The sequence below is a fragment of the Cynocephalus volans genome, chromosome 16 (assembly GCF_027409185.1).
Source record: "Cynocephalus volans isolate mCynVol1 chromosome 16, mCynVol1.pri, whole genome shotgun sequence".
NCBI lineage: Eukaryota > Metazoa > Chordata > Mammalia > Dermoptera > Cynocephalidae > Cynocephalus > Cynocephalus volans.
In genome coordinates, this window is record NC_084475.1 from 16361116 (window position 1) to 16378359 (window position 17244).

The following is a 17244-nucleotide window of genomic DNA, read 5'->3' on the forward strand; positions in this document are numbered from 1 at the left end:
AAGCCAGGTCCATCCTAGACGAGGTAGCACCCAGTGCTCTCCTCTGCACTTGTGTTTTCCTTTTTGCCACTCCTTTTCGCTATTTGTATACTTACTTGTGTGTGGACTCCTTGGGCCCGTGTTTCTGGGTAAAATATCCCTGCTTCATCCCAGAACTGATTATATGGACCAGACAGATGATTTAAGGGACAAAACAAATTATGTCCTTACAAAATTTAAGGTGGTATAATTAAAAGGAAACCAGGTGGGGCAAGCACTTTGAACCCAGCTTACTTTCCTGAAATCTGTCCTTACATAAAAGATGCACTGAGTCCCCATCACACACCACCATGCTATGAGTAGGTAGAATGACCTTATAATTTGCCAAACTGCGATAGTTGACAGTAAACAGAGGCACTATTAACTCACCAGTACAACAGGCATGAACTGGCACTGTCATGGGCAAACTGACAAGTCACCTGAATAGCCTGTCTTACTACTGAATGTGCGCCCCCTACTGCCAGCTGAGTCAGAAGGCAAGGCTTTCTAGACATTTCCCCAAATTTTGTGAAAGACATCATTCAAATGAAAACCATAAACAAGATGAGAAAATCTCATAACTTCAAAAACTTTATTTTTCTCTCATCCTTCAAGGGCACAGGATACCTTCAGCAGCTCCAACTTTTTTCTCCTTACAGACTCTTCTCCAATGCCCTTACACAATGATGTCCTAAAATTTTGCCTCAAGCAAAGTGTGGAAGTGCAAGTTGCACTATTTAAGAAGCGGATCCCAGGCTGCCCAATAAAATCCAAGAGCCTTCTACATTAAGCTGAAGAGTGGGGGAAATATTTGTTCACTATTGCCACCCACTTGGGTTATCACAGGTGGTAATAACTAAACAAGCTAATCACCACAACCAAGTTTCTTAATTTTCAAACACCGCAGAGCACAACACATTCCAATGTCTAGGATTTGTCTCATCCAGAAGTGCAATGTGACAAAATTGTCAAAATTGCTAAAATTGCTATGTGATTGTTCCAAATCTGGTTATGATGGGCATTCTAGAAAATAGGGTTATTAGATTCCACCTGACGCTTCACAGGATAATTGTTACCAAGACCCCAAAGTCGTCATCTTTCTAAAGATACATTTTCTTGGTATTGCCTCTTAAGTTTGAAACTTTGACTCAAATCTTGATTTTAGAACAAGTCATTTTAACAGGACAAAAGTTTCTACTGGCTTCAAGCATATGCAATGTTTTGTTGACTGGTGACATTCACATACTATGCCTCATTAGTGGCTATGGTTGCTCAAAAGCAGTAGTTTCATACTGAAACAATGCGTTCTACCACCTGTGGGTTTGTTAAAATACCTTGTATGAACATTTTTTTTTTTTTAAAGATGACTGGTAAGGGGATCTCAACCCTTGGCTTGGTGTTGTCAGCACCACACTCTTCCAAGTGAGCTAACCGGCCATCCCTATATACGGATCCGAACCCCTGGCCTTGGTGTTACCAGCACTGCACTCTCCTGAGTGAGCTACAGGCCGGCCCCCTTGTATGAACATTTCTCAACCTGCTTCAGAAATATGTTCATGGAACATATCCCAAACCCGAGCCCTAGAACCTTATTTTTACAATGTTTTTCCTTAGCCTGTGTCATACCCTTGAACATAAGTATTTTTTAAAATTCCTTGACACTGGGCAGGGGGAGCAGAGGCCTATTAATACACTACAAATATGACAATAATCATGGCATTTTTATAGAGCAAAGGGCTGTTTACACGTTTTCTATAATTATCTTTGTAATTAGAAAGTTCCTATCAAGCAAAAGCTGAAATAATCCAAGCTCAAACATCAAAATACAAAGAACCTATAGATAATAGATATCATATCTTTGTACATTCAATTTAGGTTTTTGACACTTAGTTGGATAAACAAGTTTATTTGGAAATTTAGTCAACATACATAATTGACCTAAAAACTTCAATAGAAGGATAAATTTTTAAACCACTTGGAAGGGCATCTCTGTAAAAGTGATTTTCCCCGGACAGCAACCAGATATAACCTAATCCAACACCACCTTAACTGGCAGAGATTCCATAAGCTGGAGATATGTGCTCTTCCCCCACAGCAAGTTTACACTAAGGGTAATTATAATACAAACTCTACAAGGAAAAAAACTTCGGTATTATTTCCTCTTAGAAGAAAAAAATTCAACTAATTATGAGACCAACCACAACACAAGGAAAAGCTGCACTAACTAGTTCAGAATATTAGTAACAGATGATGCTGGTGTGAATAACTTGTATTTTATTCTAGAGCCCTTATAAATAAAATCCCCCAGTTAGTGTTTGCATTATCAGCTACAGGGTTAGTTAACATGTGGTAGAATGAGGACTTATGCAAGGTATAATGCACACAGCATTTTTACTACTATGAAAACAAGTGCAGTCTAGTTAGGAGAAAACCAACTGGACTCTAAATTACACACACCTTAATGACAAGACTCCTCACCACTTGTGAATGTAAAACATTTAATTTAAAAATGTTGACACTACAATATATAAAATAGCTATTATAAATGCACATAGTGTATTCTATAGCTGCCAGGTTTACTTTTTTTTTCCTTTTTTTTTTTATTTAAGGAAACTGTAAGTTACACTGTGGTTAAGACTTGAATCTTCACCCTTGAAAAAGCCCGCATTCTATCACAGTGATGTATGGTCAGACTTAACAGCCCCAATTGTTAAACACTTGGATCAAGTCATAACCAGTTTTATTGCAAAAGGACCCTGTACACATTTATCAATTCTAGTACCTTAATAGCTACCCAACAAGTCATTAACATACAGAAACATGCATCATGAGAAGCAAGAAATATCACCCATCCCTTCTGCATATTAGCAACTTGTCACTCCTGAGCAACAGCGCTCACATCACTGAGGTCTGTGAACAGTCACTTTTCGCATTCATCCTGAGTGAAAGATGGAATGACTTAAGTACAAATGCAACATATTATAAACAATTTCTTACAAAAAAAACTCACAAATTAAACCAAAGTATTTTACAGAATTTACTACAAAACGCCATAAAAACTGCCTTCACTTAAGCTCTCTCTCCCCGTATCCGGCGAGCCAACTGGATATCTTTGGGCATAATGGTGACTCTCTTGGCGTGGATAGCACAAAGATTAGTATCTTCAAACAAACCCACCAGGTACGCTTCACTGGCCTCCTGTTGAGAACAAGAGCCCACTGTTAGAACCCCTTCAAGGAGAAGGAAACCCACACAAGCCCTCCTCCCGCGCGCCCAGCCTGTGTCTCACCTGAAGCGCCCCAATGGCCGCGCTCTGAAACCTCAGGTCGGTTTTGAAATCCTGGGCAATCTCCCTCACCAGCCTCTGGAAAGGCAGCTTCCGGATGAGAAGCTCGGTCGATTTCTGGTAACGACGAATCTCTCGAAGCGCCACAGTCCCAGGCCTGCCGCGAGCAAAGGCGGGTGTAAACGGGCGGCGCGGGCCCCCGGCCTGCCCACCGCCGCGCAGCCGCCGCCCCGGCCCTGCCCCGCCTACCTGTAGCGGTGAGGTTTCTTCACCCCGCCGGTAGAGGGTGCGCTTTTCCTGGCAGCCTTAGTGGCCAGCTGTTTGCGGGGGGCTTTGCCCCCAGTGGACTTACGAGCGGTCTGCTTGGTTCGGGCCATTTTCTTCCACCTAACGAAGATATTACCGACTCAGGCCGCGGCGCTGTCCCCGGCCGGCCCCCCCCCCCCCCGGTCGCCTTCCGGGGGTCCGGGGGTGCCGAGACAGGCTCCGCGTCCCCGTCTCCCCGTGAGGGCCCTCCGCCCCCATAACCTCCCGCCTCTTCGGGCCCCACCTCGCGGCAGCAGATGGCCGAGGGCCGCCGCCTCCCCCTCCCCTAATGACTCAGGCTGCGAGGAGCAGCCACAGCCTCCCCCGGGAAGGGGGCCGCGGGGAGGAGCCACTTCCCTCCCTCGACGGGCGGAGGCCCGGCTGCCCGGAACTCGGCAGCTAGGCCTCTGAATCACCACCCAAAAAAGGCGGAAACACAGTCCCGGAGCCAAGTCGCAACGGGTGACCTCCCGGCCCCACACTCGGCGCCAACGGCCCGAACAGCTCCCAACGGCCGCGACCCGCGGCGTCAACGGCTGGCAGGGGCCCCAAGCCACGGGAAAATCCGTGAACCCTCACCTGTCGCCGAGATCTTAGGCCGCTTCTCCGACCGCCGCGCCGCTCCTGCCGCCCACTGAAGAGCCGCAGTAGCCGAGCAAAAAAAAGACTCCTGTTCCACCGACGACCAAACCGCTCTGCGCTCCAAACCCCCGCTACGACTCCGCTTTTATACCCACGCTTCACGCTGCGTCTCTGCGTCATAGTACCCTTATTTGCATACACCAACGACTTTTTCTATTGGCGGGCGCTTTCGCCGACGCGCTGACATCTCCCGACACAAAGGCCGTGCTTCGGCCCCGTTCCTTGATTGGTGGATATGTAGGCCGCTGATTGGCTGTTAAAGTGGCCTAACGATTGGATGAATGCAAACAGGAATGGACAAATCAGAGTTTAGCACTAAGCAGCTCTTCTGATTGGATAAAATGGAGCTATGTTTGGATCCTTCCCTTGGTTCCAAAGCTCTACAATAGAAAGTCAATGCAAATGAATTGCATTGGTCCCTATCAGGATCTAAGGAAGTCACCAAGCCAATGCGATGCAGAAGGAGAGGGCACTATAACAAAATTTTTGTAAATATTGTCCAGTGTAAAATAAAATGTGCTCCCTGGATTATTTACTCTTCGTAACATTTTGATCACTAAATACATAGTGTAAGTCAGAATTAGGATTCGGTAAATCATGTTATACTAGCAGTGTTTTATATATTATTCATATACATTTTTAACTAAAAAGATGTTCTTTTGTTTGGTGGCGTGGAGAAGGGTAATAAATACAAAGACTTAAATGTCAATAAATGATTTTAGAAGTACTGTTTTGTATGTTTTTAGCCTGTCAGAAAACATTTTGTGATTTCAATATGCTTAGAGTTAGGACGTAACATACTAGGTAACACATTTCTTGAATTATGTAATTCTACTGAATGAAATAACTACAGCTGAAAAGGAAACAGTCCAACTATAGTGTTTCCTCGTCCATAAAAAAATAAACGAAAGATAACTAAATATGTGCCCTCGTGTTTAACAGTATATCCTGGCAGATATAACTTCTGAAGAAACATGACAAATGTGTAAAAATGCTAATCCCTCCCTTTAGCCTAAATAAATGTCTTGGATGGATCGCAATAATCAGTTCTCCAGGTGCATCAAGTATATAAAGCATCAAAGACCAGCTAAGTAAAGCCCAGAAAACTGAAATAGAGCCTTGGGCATTCTACTTCTTAGATCTGACTCCGGGTTCACCTAACATTTTAAATTATTAAAATAAAAAGTGGCAGAACCAGGTACATGTAGATTTCAACTCTGAGAATTATTGTACATAAGTACAAATATCCCAATTCTTACTTGCCACAGCAAAGATCTTGTATTCTTATCAATAGTGAGGGAAAAAATGCACAATTTGAAAAAGTAGCTATGGCAGAAACATCTTTGGCCCAGTTTCGGGTACTGCATTCCTTGTATTATTTCAGCCCTCTTTTTTTTACCCCCCTTTTTTTGGCCAGGCCCAACACTGGATGATTACCAGCCCTCTTAATCTTAAAATGCACAATATGTATTTAATCATCATATACATATATTCTTACATGATAATTTAACCACCTTTCTTTTTTTCGCAGCTGGCTGGTACTAATTCAACCAATTTTAATTTCTACCTTCTGCTCAAAGTTTGGGGTAGGAAGAAATTATACTATTCCACTCATGCCACACTGAGAAGAGAGACCAAAATGGAGGTTCTCGCTCTGTTCTCAAAAACCACGGAAAGTGGATAAACGGGGAACTGTTTAGATCCACATAGGTGGCTGTCAAATCCTCTGGGATGCAACCAGAAAAACGCCTTGTCATCTTTTTTCAACTGCTCAAATGGCCTGGAGGAAGAATGGGCTCCTACACTGAACCACTCTTTGTGTTCCAGCGTTTTTCTAGGAGATTCAGAGCGCTGTAATTTCTATGCCTCCAAGAGGACAGTGCAGTTATATTTCTTCCAGTTTTGCTAATTTTTAGAAACTAAAACCGTGAGGGCCGGCCCATGGCTCACTTGCGAGAGCGTGGTGCTGAGAACACCAAGCCAAGGGTTAAGATCCCCTTACCGGTCACCTTTTAAGGAAAAAAAAAAAGAAAGAAAGAAAAAGAAACTAAAACCGTTTCAAGAAAAACAAGATATAGATTTACATTCATTCATTTAAAGATGATTAGTGGAAATAGTTTGTCCCTCTTACTTGGTAGTCATAGTTGTTTTTCTTTTTCCCAAGTTGGTACAGGGGAGGAAAGTCAACACAGGAAATGGAGAGCTGAAAATGTTTACACAATCAAAACAGTAATGAACGTGATGCAGCCTCTAAGGCTACTGTCTAGTTCCTGTTCTGTCACAGACTTGCTGAGTAATTTTGTGCAAGCCACTTAACTTCTTTGGGTTTCGGTTTCCTCTTTTGTAAATTAAGCAGTTTGGATGATATCATCTCCCAATTCTAACAGCACACACTTACTCTAAAGCTCATGGTATACGTATACCTATTATTTAAAATCTAGTACTGTGAACTATATTTCTTTGGTAAAATAACACTTAGGTATTTTGGGGATAACATATAGACCACTTACTCGGATTTAATCATAGGATTAAAGCCATACACTACAACTTGTATTTGTCCTTTTGGAATGTTTCATCTTCAAACGCCCCTAGTGGCTAACCAATTGATTTGGCCTGTTTAGGAAATACCAGTTTCTCAACGTAATAAATGGGCAATTTGGCTTCTGATATTAAATTACTAGAAATTATATAAAATAAGTATGGTCACACTTAAACACTAACAAGTTTCCACTCGCCCCACCCTCCCTCGCCCTTAAAGTTATTTGGAATGCGCTTTTTATTTTTATTTTATTTTATTTTATTATTATTATTTTTTTTTTAAAGATGACCGGTAAGGGGATCTTAACCCTTGACTTGGTGTGGTCAGCACCACGCTCACCCAGCGAGCGAACCGGCCATCCGTATATGGGATCCGAACCCGTGGCCTTGGTGTTATCAGCACCACACTCTCCCAAGTGAGCCACGGGCCAACTCCTGGAATGTGTTTTTATTTATTAGACAATCAGCTAACGTTATCTCATCTAATAAAATGTAAATCAGTCTTAAAAACAATGAATTTGGGCCGGCCTGTGGCTCACTCGGGAGAGTGCAGTGTTGATAACACCAAGGCCACGGGTTCAGATCCTATGTAGGGATGGCCGGTTTGCTCAGCGGCTGAGCATGGTGCTGACAACACCAAATCAAGGGTTAAGATCCCCTTATCTGTCATCTTAAAAAAAAAAAAAAAAAAAAAAAAAAAAACTATGAAGAACATTCCAAAATTCACAGAATCAAATGCCTGGGTCTGGGGCAACTGGCTTATCTTTAAAGTGAATAACTCTGCCTGACTGCTGGTAAGTGGGGAAGGGAAAGATATTTTCCCAAATAAAAAGGCTGACATACAGAGCAGAAAACTGGAGTGGATGGTAACTCGCACCCCGTATTCAAACCCAGGCCCTTCCTCAGGACACTGGTGTGATGCTTCTCAACACCCGTGCAACTTGCCAGTGTACTTCAGAGACTATTCTAGACGGAGATTAAATTCGTCCTTGGCCCTTCAAATACTGGAAACAAGTGGGTCAGGCCAGGTGTCGAGCTGAGAAGGGACCTAAGTCGTGGAGCTCCAGGTTTCAGTTTGTGAAGGTCACTGCAGCACCTCGGCAAAGGCGTGGGCACAGAGTACTTTGGCACAACTTTCTCCAACTGACTTCCAACAGGCAGGCTTTCCTCCGTGCCTCTCAGGGATGAGGATGTTGGCGGACTCCAGGGGCCTGCAGGACAAAGGCCCAGAGCTTAGACCCGACAATACAGACTCTGAAACCCTGGTTGGAGGCCCTGCTCTGAGCCGGGATTAGAAATGTGCCCAAACTGTACTAAGTATGGAACCAAGGTAATTATTACACTGTTGTCAGTGAAATTACACTTGAAACTGTTTCGCAGAAGTCGTCAGGGCGTCCTTAGCTCGCTCCCTCGGCCCCCTCTCCTGCAAAGGCTCTGGTTTCGAAGAAACGGTCCCCTAACAAACTAAAAACGCGCTGGTAAGAAAAAGAAACGCGACCGCACTGCAATTCCCAGAAGCCGTCGCGGGCCCGCAGCATCCGGGACACCGTCTGCAAGGATCCTTGGGTATTGTGGTCCTATGTTTTGGCTTGAACCCTCTGCCGACGGTAAAATTCCAGCTTAACTGAGGACTACAACTCCCAGCAACCCTTGCTGCCGTGCGGGGGGTCTTCACGTTCTCGTGGCGCGGCGCAGGCGCACTGGGTCCTCGGCGCGGACCGCGCAGACTGAATAATAAAAGGGGAGCGGCGAAGAGGCAGGAAGACAGGACCATGTCGAAGGGCCCCGTGCCCGGCGGCTCCGCAGCTTCCTCGGCGCCCCCGGCCGCTACCGCTCAGGTGCTGCAGGCACAGCCCGAGAAACCGCAGCACTACACGTACGTAGAGCCCCCCCCCGCCGCGCGCGCACGCCTGACGTCAGCGGCCAGCGTGAGTCACGCGCGCAGGGAGAGCGCGAGGCGGCCTCTCCCTCCCCCCTTCCTCCTCCGGCCCGGCCCAGACCGGTTCCAACCTGCTGGGGCCGGTCCCAGCTACCTCCAACTGCCACCAACCTCTGGTCGGACCGTGGGGCGGGAAACTCGGTCCCAGCTACCGGGTGGAGAAGGCGGGAGCTCGGGATGTGGAGTGCACACTCCTTGGGCCAGGCCTTCGAGGCCTGAGTGTTCATCAGACCGTGAAACCACAGTACCACGCACCTTTGGGGCAATAGGAAGTCCCGAGACACCACCAAGATGAGTCCCGTAGGAGCCAGCCCCAGAAGCACGTATGAATGACGATTAGCGTGAAGTGCTGTCATGAGACTCCATGCAATGTGCACAGGGGGCCTTTTGTATCCCTAAGGGCCCGTAGGTTGTCCACAGGGGCCACCTTGCTTTGAATTCATTTAGGTAAACACGTAAAGACAGGATCATATCGGTGTGTGCCCATGACCGTTCCCCTCGCGGGCTGTAGCGAGCCAGCCTGTGTCGGACCCCAGGGGACCCCCCCGCCTTGTGATGAAGTCCGAGTATGTTCACAGACTCGGCCGGAATGTGGCATTAGAGGCAGCTACACATGCTCATATTACAAGAGTCCAGCAAGATGGAAAAACTTCTTCCTGTAATTGTGCATGTGGGGTCCCTATCTTTCTTTTCATTTTCTTTCAAGGCACATTAAGCACTACCTAGGGCTAGGTGCTCTGGGAGGAGAAAAAGATGAACAGGCTGTTCCTTCTGTTTAGCACAATGTTGGTTTCCATTTTCTCTGATGCTCTGTGAGTGCCTCTTATCCCATGGGCTCCTGAGTGATGTGCAGTCTAGAAGGATCCCCAACTGCTGGAGGTTTTGGAACCTGAGGGGTTGAACAACCTTTAATTAAGTTCTTCAGTGAAACAAGAGCAGGAAGCATCTGATGGAGTAGAAAAAAAGTAAAAGTAGACAGGAGGAGCTCTTGTCATTCACAGAAGGAAGACCCACTGGGAAACTGTTCTGGGATTGGGGAACATGGTTATAGAAAGTGTATTGGTTTCTTTGTGGGATTTTCTGGTGTTGACTGAAATTATTGAAGCTTGTTGACTGCAGTTTGACTCAAGTTAACTAAAACTTTTCTAATGTGGCCATACTGGTCCTTTCTTGAATTCTTTTGCAATCCTTCTATTGGTTTTGGGGAGATGGTCTTACCTCAGAGAATACTGATCACTGGAATGGGGTGATCACACAGCAGTGTGGTCTTGATTTGCAAATCTGCAAACCACATAACTGGAGTTTATTTATAATTTTGGCTGCTCAGGTCACGTTTTTCAGTAAAATACCAAACACATTTTGAGTAATGTGAGTCTTGGTTTCAGTAACCTTTGTGTCTGTGTTGTGTTGTCGTTGAATATATCATGGAATCTATACTAGAAAGGCTTTCTGATCATTTTGGAATTGACAGATGAAACAAGTGAACAGCTGTGTAAATATCAATATCTTGAGTTTTTGTCCTCTTGATGCTCATTTGTTTAAAATCTATCTTTCCATTCCTTGTTGGGTAAGTACAGAGTAATCAGACTTGGCTCTTGAGGTGCCTTAGTAAATCAGTAGGGTTCATGAAATGCCCAAGCCTGATTGATGATTGGAGATTGTAGGTGTTCCTATCTCTTTGTTCACTTGTGTGTGTCTTTATGATTTTATGTCCAAAAATCAGAGATAGAAATCAGTTGTCTTCCTTGGTATATTTATGGGTATTCAGAAGCTGTGATGATTTGGGAAACTTCATCCCCTTGTCATCTCAGATCTGAGGGGGCAGGAGCATTGATGATGGCCAGTACACTTGGTGGTTCTGACTTTTTTTTTTAAGGTGATCTCGTTTGTTGCCCTTGGGGGCTATGGCACGGGAACTTTTTTTTTTTTTCCCCTTTGGCCAGTGCAGGGATGGAACCCCAGACACTTGTTATTAGTACCAGACACTAACCAACTGAGCTAACAAGCCAGCCATTTTTATTTCCATATTTGCTATAAAATTTTGAGCTGCCTAGCATTTTTTCATTCTCCCTTGCAACATGAAATTTAGAATTTGTTTCAGTCTGAATATAGCCTTATTTATTACGTTGATCCCATTGTTTATTTGTTGTTGGGTTTTTTTGGTGGCTAGCCAGTACCGGGATCTGAATCCTTGACTTTGGTGTTATAACGGTACACCTTTTTTTTTTTTTTTTTTAAAGATGACCAGTAAGGGGATCTTAACCCTTGACTTGGTGTTATCAACACCACACTCTCCCAAGTGAGCCACTGGCCGGCCCTAACACTACACTCTTAACCAACTGAGGTAATTGGCCAGTGCCCAATGTCAAATACAGACATAGACCCCTTAGTTTTTAAATGTATTTTTTTTACCAGTAATTTTTTTACCTTTTTAAACTTTCTTATACATTAACTACTTTTGTGTATTTTTATACATATTACTTGAAATTATGTGACATTCTGTAGTCTTTGCAATAGTCCAGAAAACTTTCATTAGATTTGAGTCTCACTCATAGTGGCAATCTTGACAACCAGTTGAATCCACCAAAAGCAGAAATTGCCTTTCTGTAGGCTTGCCTTTTTTACCCTTCTTGTGCTGCAATTAAAGTACTTAGAGTTTGAGCTCTTCTTTTCCTAAACCAAGAGGATTACATAGTTTGAAGGATAATTATTTTGTTGGTATTTTTTTTCTAAACTCTTGGATAATCTTATTTTAAGGGAAAATTTTTTTTAAAAAATATTTTATTTTATTTATTTATTTTTTGTCCTTTTCGTGACTGGCACTCAGCCAGTGAGTGCACCGGCCATTCCTATATAGGATCCGAACCCGCGGCGGGAGCGTCGCCACGCTCCCAGCGCCGCACTCTCCCGAGTGCGCCACGGGCTCTGCCCTTAAGGGAAATTTTGAAATAATCTTTTCCGCAATTTGGTGTAGCAGGCACTTGTGCTAGACTAGAGGAATCCAACCCATTTATTTATTTGTTTATTTATTTATTTATTTGGTGGCTGGCCCGTAGGGGGATCCAAACCCTTGGCCTTGATGTTATAACACTTTGCTCTAACCAACTAAGCTAACCGACCAGCCCAACCCTTTTAGAAAACAGTTATATTAGAATTTTCTCTGTACAGCTCTAAGTATTTGATTAACATTCCGTAAAATGATAATGTATGTTTATTAATCCTCTTCCGATACAAGAACCACATGACCTCTTTTTACTAGATAATTTGTCTTTTCATTTGACAAAAACTAAATTTAATCCAGGTTTATTTATAACAAGTCCATCATGTGTATTTGAAGAGTTTTATAAAAATGGATTTAAGAATGGGAAGTTTTATAGCAATTACATCCCAACATGTATCTACAAGTTTAGCTGACTGGGCTTTTGACTGTATAACTATTATATTATTAAAGTGTATAGTTGAAAGTTCACAGAAAAACTACCACCTAAAATATCAAGGTTTCTGACCTCATTATTTTTCACCCCGTACAAAGTATGCCTCAAAGAGAAATCATTTTTGGATTCTCTCAACTGAAGTCGATTCTCAGACTTCTTAATACTCTCATGATAAAGGAAAATGAAATTCTAGTTTATCGAAGGTTTGTTGCAGTTTTCTGGCCAGTGGGTGATTTCTTATAGGTAAACAGGATAAATCCTTTATAGCTGTGACTACCCAGGTGTTATTTTAATTTAAGACTGGTTTCCTAGGCATCACTAAACAAAGGATAATGTAGCAATACTACCATAGATAACCATTTTGAGGCAATATGGTTAATTTATACTTTATATAAATGTCATGGACTTCACTTGATTACATCTGATTGTGTTTTGAAAAACCCAGGAAATGAACATGTATTTAAGTCATTTATAGCAAATTGCAATAAAATTGTAAAAAATTACTAGAGTACAATTTGTTTCGCAACAGAAGTCACTGGAAACGTTACTTAGCAATCTTAGGATGAGTTAAAAACCAATAAACATTTCTGGATCTTATTTACTTATTTATCAAGTAATTTCTTGCGGGACAAAAATTAAGGGCTCATTGTGGCCTTTAATCAAACCCACAAATCCCCGTTAATAAGTGTTAAGTGCCCATGCTAAGGTAAACTCTTAAGCTTAACACCTAGTTGATATTTGCTATAATCTAAATTAATGCTTAATGGTTAAGTTTTTTTGTTTTAATCCAGCTATGTTAGATACTAAAGAAGGCTTCCCCACAAACCATATGCATCTGCTTTGACTGGTGGTTTCTATCATCCTACAAAGACTGTGACTTATTGGTGAGGGCAACTGGACAACTCTGAGAGCAACTTAGAGAAATCCATCTTGGGCACACTCTATAAAGGAGCTCCTTCTCTGGAAATAGCACCCCAGATAAGTGCACAAAAGCAAGACACCCTCGTGGACCTACTTCCTCCCGCTTTCAACACCCTGATGCCTGAAGGTGAGGTCTCCTTCCTGTGTGTCTTAGAAGCCATGAGTGCATTTAGGTAATTAGAGCCCTGCAAGAGCCTGAGTGGCACACACATCTGCAGGCTTTCCCGCCAGACTTTTGCCTAAAGATTATTTTTCTGATTAGGAGAGACTCAAGGTCAGAAGAGTGATGAAAGTAAGGTTTCGTTTAAAGCTATACTACTTTAAATAGTGGATTGGGCTAGTGATTATTTTCCCAAACTGGGCAATATTTGCTTAATGATTAAGTTTTTTGTTTTGTTGTTGTTTTTTAATCCAGCTATGCTTGATACTAAAGAAGGTTTTCCCACTATCCATATGCATCTTCTGTATTTTGAAATTGCAACTATGGACAGTTGTGGCTAATCGTAGTTGATTGTCTTCCCTTCTTTTAACATCTTGGATGAATTTGGGGCACACTAATGTGTTAAGTGAAGATGGATGTTGAATGTAAGTTTCTCTGCCATTCTTAGCCAATATACAAAAATTACATTAGGCTAATTGCTAAAAATGCCAAGAATTTGAATTTAGTATCCTTCTGGACAATGTAGCTTTCTTATTTTCTGATTGTATAGATACAAGGGGACTTCAAAAAGTTCATAGAAAGATTTGTATTATCTTTAAATTCTATTTTTCCATGAACTTTTTGAAGTACCCTCATACTCTAGATTCACCCTAGCCAGTCACCTTAAACTACTTGCCTGGGCAACAGAGGTAATTTGTGGAGAAAGTTTGTGTAAAATCAGTGCATGTGATAATAGGTACAGGGTTTATTTTTGGGGTGATGGAAATGTTCTGGAATTAGATAGTGGTGATGGTTACACAACATGGTGAATGTACTAAAAGCCACTGAAATGTATACTTTTCAAGTGGCGAGTTGTTTTACTGCCTGAATTATATCTCAAATTTGTGAAAAGTTTAAAAAAGATTAATGCATATGAGTCCCTACTACTGTAGAAAGGCCTTTGAGACATGGCCTACTGCCAAGGCTCAGCAGCACTGGTTCAGTGTGGGAAAGCCTGTGAGCTCCTTGGTGCCTTTTTCCCATCCTCTCAATGGCTTGGTGCCTGTGTATCCATTCTAGGTGAATGCCCGCACGTTGTAAGTCTGTGGAGATGCTTTCGAGATAAGAGATGCTTCTATATAGTCACAGCAAGTTTGAGACTCCTAGTTGTTGTAGCTGTACTTTAAATTGTCTCTAAATTGACAGCCATTACAAAGAACATGCAGATTTTTCTCAATGCCTTTGTAAAATGAATTGTGTTACTGCCTAGGGTGGGTGCAAAGTGGAAGAAAAGGTTACTGTCCTGCTAAAATGTAATAGAGTCCATTCTTTAGGTATTGTGGTGATTGTTTTAAGATTCACGTGGGCATTTCTTTAAGGAAAGGCCATGTATTTTAGGCATTTAAAATGATGTCAATGGCTACAATATATTAGTTGAAGTAATCACAGCAAACTTTTTTTATTTCTCTATAAAATCCCTCAACTTTCACCCCTTTTTTCTTTGCCAGTGTGTAGAATTTGACAGCAGTATCAAGAGCTGAGGAGGAGGAGAAGATGGAAAGGAGTCTAGCGACTTAAAAATCTCATAGCATTCTCTGTGAGGTGACCTTTTTCCTGATGGAGGCTCAATTTATTTAGGTGATAAAGAAGATACTAAGGCCTGTGGCAGTATCACCATGTCATATCTGAGCTTACTGCAGTGTTCCCTCCATTTCCTTATTTATACCACAGTGTGATTTTCATGTTCGTAAGTTGGCTCATTTGCTCTCTGTTCATATGTGAAATGCCATACGGCCACCCTAAGTCCTAACAAAATTTCTTCTAATGAGGAGGGGGATGGTCTGTGGCCCATTTTCCCATTTAATTTTGGCCTGTTTGCAAAACTACCCCCACTGAAGAGAGGTAGCTATGTTCTGAAAAGAAAAGGTTGATAAAAAAAAACCTTTAGCATGGTGTTTTATGACTTAAAAGTTTTAAATACCAGTTTTTATATCTAAGCTTTTATTAATTTTGGTAAGAAAATTACTGTGTCTTTTTTATGTCAGTTTTACTGTTAAGAGATGCCAGGCATTTGGTGGCCTGACAATTTGGGATTTGTGTGAATCAAACCTATCTAAACATGACATAAATTAGAGACTGGTACTTATATTTCCTAATTAAAAATAAACTAACTTATATTTTACTATTGAAATAAGAGTACTTTATAATGAATACATAAAATGTGTATTAAATATCCAGTACAGCATGTTAAAATTAACGTTTCTGTTTTTATTGTAGTAACTTATTTTATGGGATTGTAATGTCTCCCTGACATATTTAAACAGCTTTTAAAGAGTTTCTGGTGTTTATTTGCTGCTGCTCTTGTTTTTCCTTCAGCTCAAGAAAAGCTTAGTTAAAAGTCAGTGTGGTGGCCAAGAATACTGACTGCAGGGTCACACTGCCACTTACTAGCTGTGGGATCTTGGACAAGTGACTTACCTCTTTGTATATGAGTTTCCTGAGAATAGCAATAGTACCTGTCTCATGGGGTTGTTATGAGGATTAAGTGAGTCAGCATATGTAAAATGCTTGAAACAATGCCTGGCACTTAGCACAGTGTAAGTACTATTTTAAAAAATATTTGAATAAAGCCCAAGTTACTACCTTCAGTTACATTTCTACCTCTTTCAACATCCTTAACCAAATGCTTTCTTTAGCTGCATCCGTGCTAAAATAGATTCTTCAGTTCATAGGGCACATGTGGGCCAGTGCTGTCTTCAGAGCACAGTCCTCTCTCCCACATCTACTGGAATCTCCCTTCGGTCTCCAGTCTTTGTAGAGGCTCCATCAGATGGCCTGTATCTTACATGGTGGATGTGTGTTCTAAACCGACCCACTCTTATAGGACCAAATACTTTGTTGCACAGAAATCAGTGCACAATGTCTACGGCCATACCACCCTGCAGGTGCCTGATCTCATCTGATCTCAGAAGCTAAGCAGGTTCGGGCCTGGTTAGTAATTGGATGGGAGAAAACAGTGTACAAAATAACGTCAATTTGAACATATATAATAGAATGTTCATTAAATTGGAGATTTTTCAGGCCAGCTATGTACAGTAAAACTTCAAATAAAAACAAGGTGTTAGGGCCGGCCCGTGGCTCACTCGGTAGAGTGCGGTGCTGATAACACCAAGGCCCTGGGTTCGGATCCCATATACAGATGGCCGGTTCGCTCACTGGCTGAGCGTGGTGCTGACACCAAGTCAAGGGTTAAGATCCCCTTACCGGTCATCTTTTAAAAAAAAAAAAAAAAAAAAAAAAAAAAAAAAAAAAAACAAGGTGTTATCTAATTTGGGGAAGAATGAATTGGGGTTTAGTACCCTTCACGTATTCTCCAACATCAGTAATGTGAGTGACCCTTACATGAATTTTCTCTTCTCCATTTCACCAGGTATAGGCTCCTTAGGGCAAGGGACCAATTACAGAAAGAAGGAAACAGGGACATGCAGGACTAGTTGCACACCAACACTGTACCATTCATAGCTCTTGTTAGTCCTTGGGGCCAGGACAGCTCACAGGTGTCAGACCTTTTCAGTGAGCCTCAGTGAAAGGTGGCCTGAAATACTTGGCAGTGAGAAGCTCTCCCTCAGAAAGCACTGACTTGCTTAAGTGCCTTTAGCACTTGCACAGTGGGTTCCTGGGTATGTCCATGCAGCAGGATAGTTTCATTGCATCTAAGAGGTTCACACCGGCCCCAAGATCTTATTGTATTTGGTCTTCAACTAAAGGCTGGTTAAGGGATCAAAGGCTGCCTTAAAATTTAAACACAGTCAGAAATTCACTAGATACTTATTTTATTTGCCTGAATGATACTCTCTGAGCTTGCTTTTTCTGCCAGAGAGAATGTTCTAAATCATGTTCACTTAAGAAGATTTGGAAGCCAAATCTCTACTGTATAGCACTGTATCAGACTCATTCAGAAATTTACCACGTTCAATTGGTATCACCAGTTGAATTTGTGAAAAGATTACCACATTCAATT

General features: G+C 42.2%; 2 protein-coding genes across 3 annotated transcripts in view; one reads left to right on the forward strand and one right to left on the reverse strand.

The window, feature by feature from the left end:
* Positions 1 to 1908: 1908 nt before the first annotated feature.
* Positions 1909 to 4324, reverse strand: LOC134365118 (histone H3.3A). Its single transcript, XM_063081303.1, has 4 exons — positions 4190 to 4324; positions 3554 to 3691; positions 3308 to 3461; positions 1909 to 3216 (listed from the first exon to the last, which is right to left on the reverse strand). Exons 2-4 carry the CDS (start codon positions 3679 to 3681, stop codon positions 3088 to 3090), a joined length of 411 nt encoding a protein of 136 aa, XP_062937373.1. The 5' UTR covers positions 3682 to 3691; positions 4190 to 4324; the 3' UTR covers positions 1909 to 3087.
* Positions 4325 to 8541: 4217 nt separating this feature from the next.
* The window catches only part of UNK (unk zinc finger), a 32148-nt gene continuing 23445 nt past the window's right edge, over positions 8542 to 17244 (forward strand). For both annotated transcript variants that reach the window (XM_063080611.1, XM_063080612.1), the window contains exon 1: positions 8542 to 8666. In XM_063080611.1, coding sequence (XP_062936681.1) covers positions 8563 to 8666 — 104 coding nt within the window. In that variant the 5' untranslated portion in view covers positions 8542 to 8562. The remainder of the gene's footprint in view (positions 8667 to 17244) is intronic.

Excerpts from the sequence above, each read along its gene's own strand:
- LOC134365118 (XM_063081303.1), bottom strand. The coding sequence starts at position 3,681 with ATGGCCCGAACCAAGCAGACCGCTCGTAAGTCCACTGGGGGCAAAGCC. Across the intron at positions 3,462-3,553 it reads AAGAAACCTCACCGCTACAG|GCCTGGGACTGTGGCGCTTC; the intron begins GTAGGCGGGGCA and ends TGCTCGCGGCAG. Across the intron at positions 3,217-3,307 it reads CGGCCATTGGGGCGCTTCAG|GAGGCCAGTGAAGCGTACCT; the intron begins GTGAGACACAGG and ends TGTTCTCAACAG.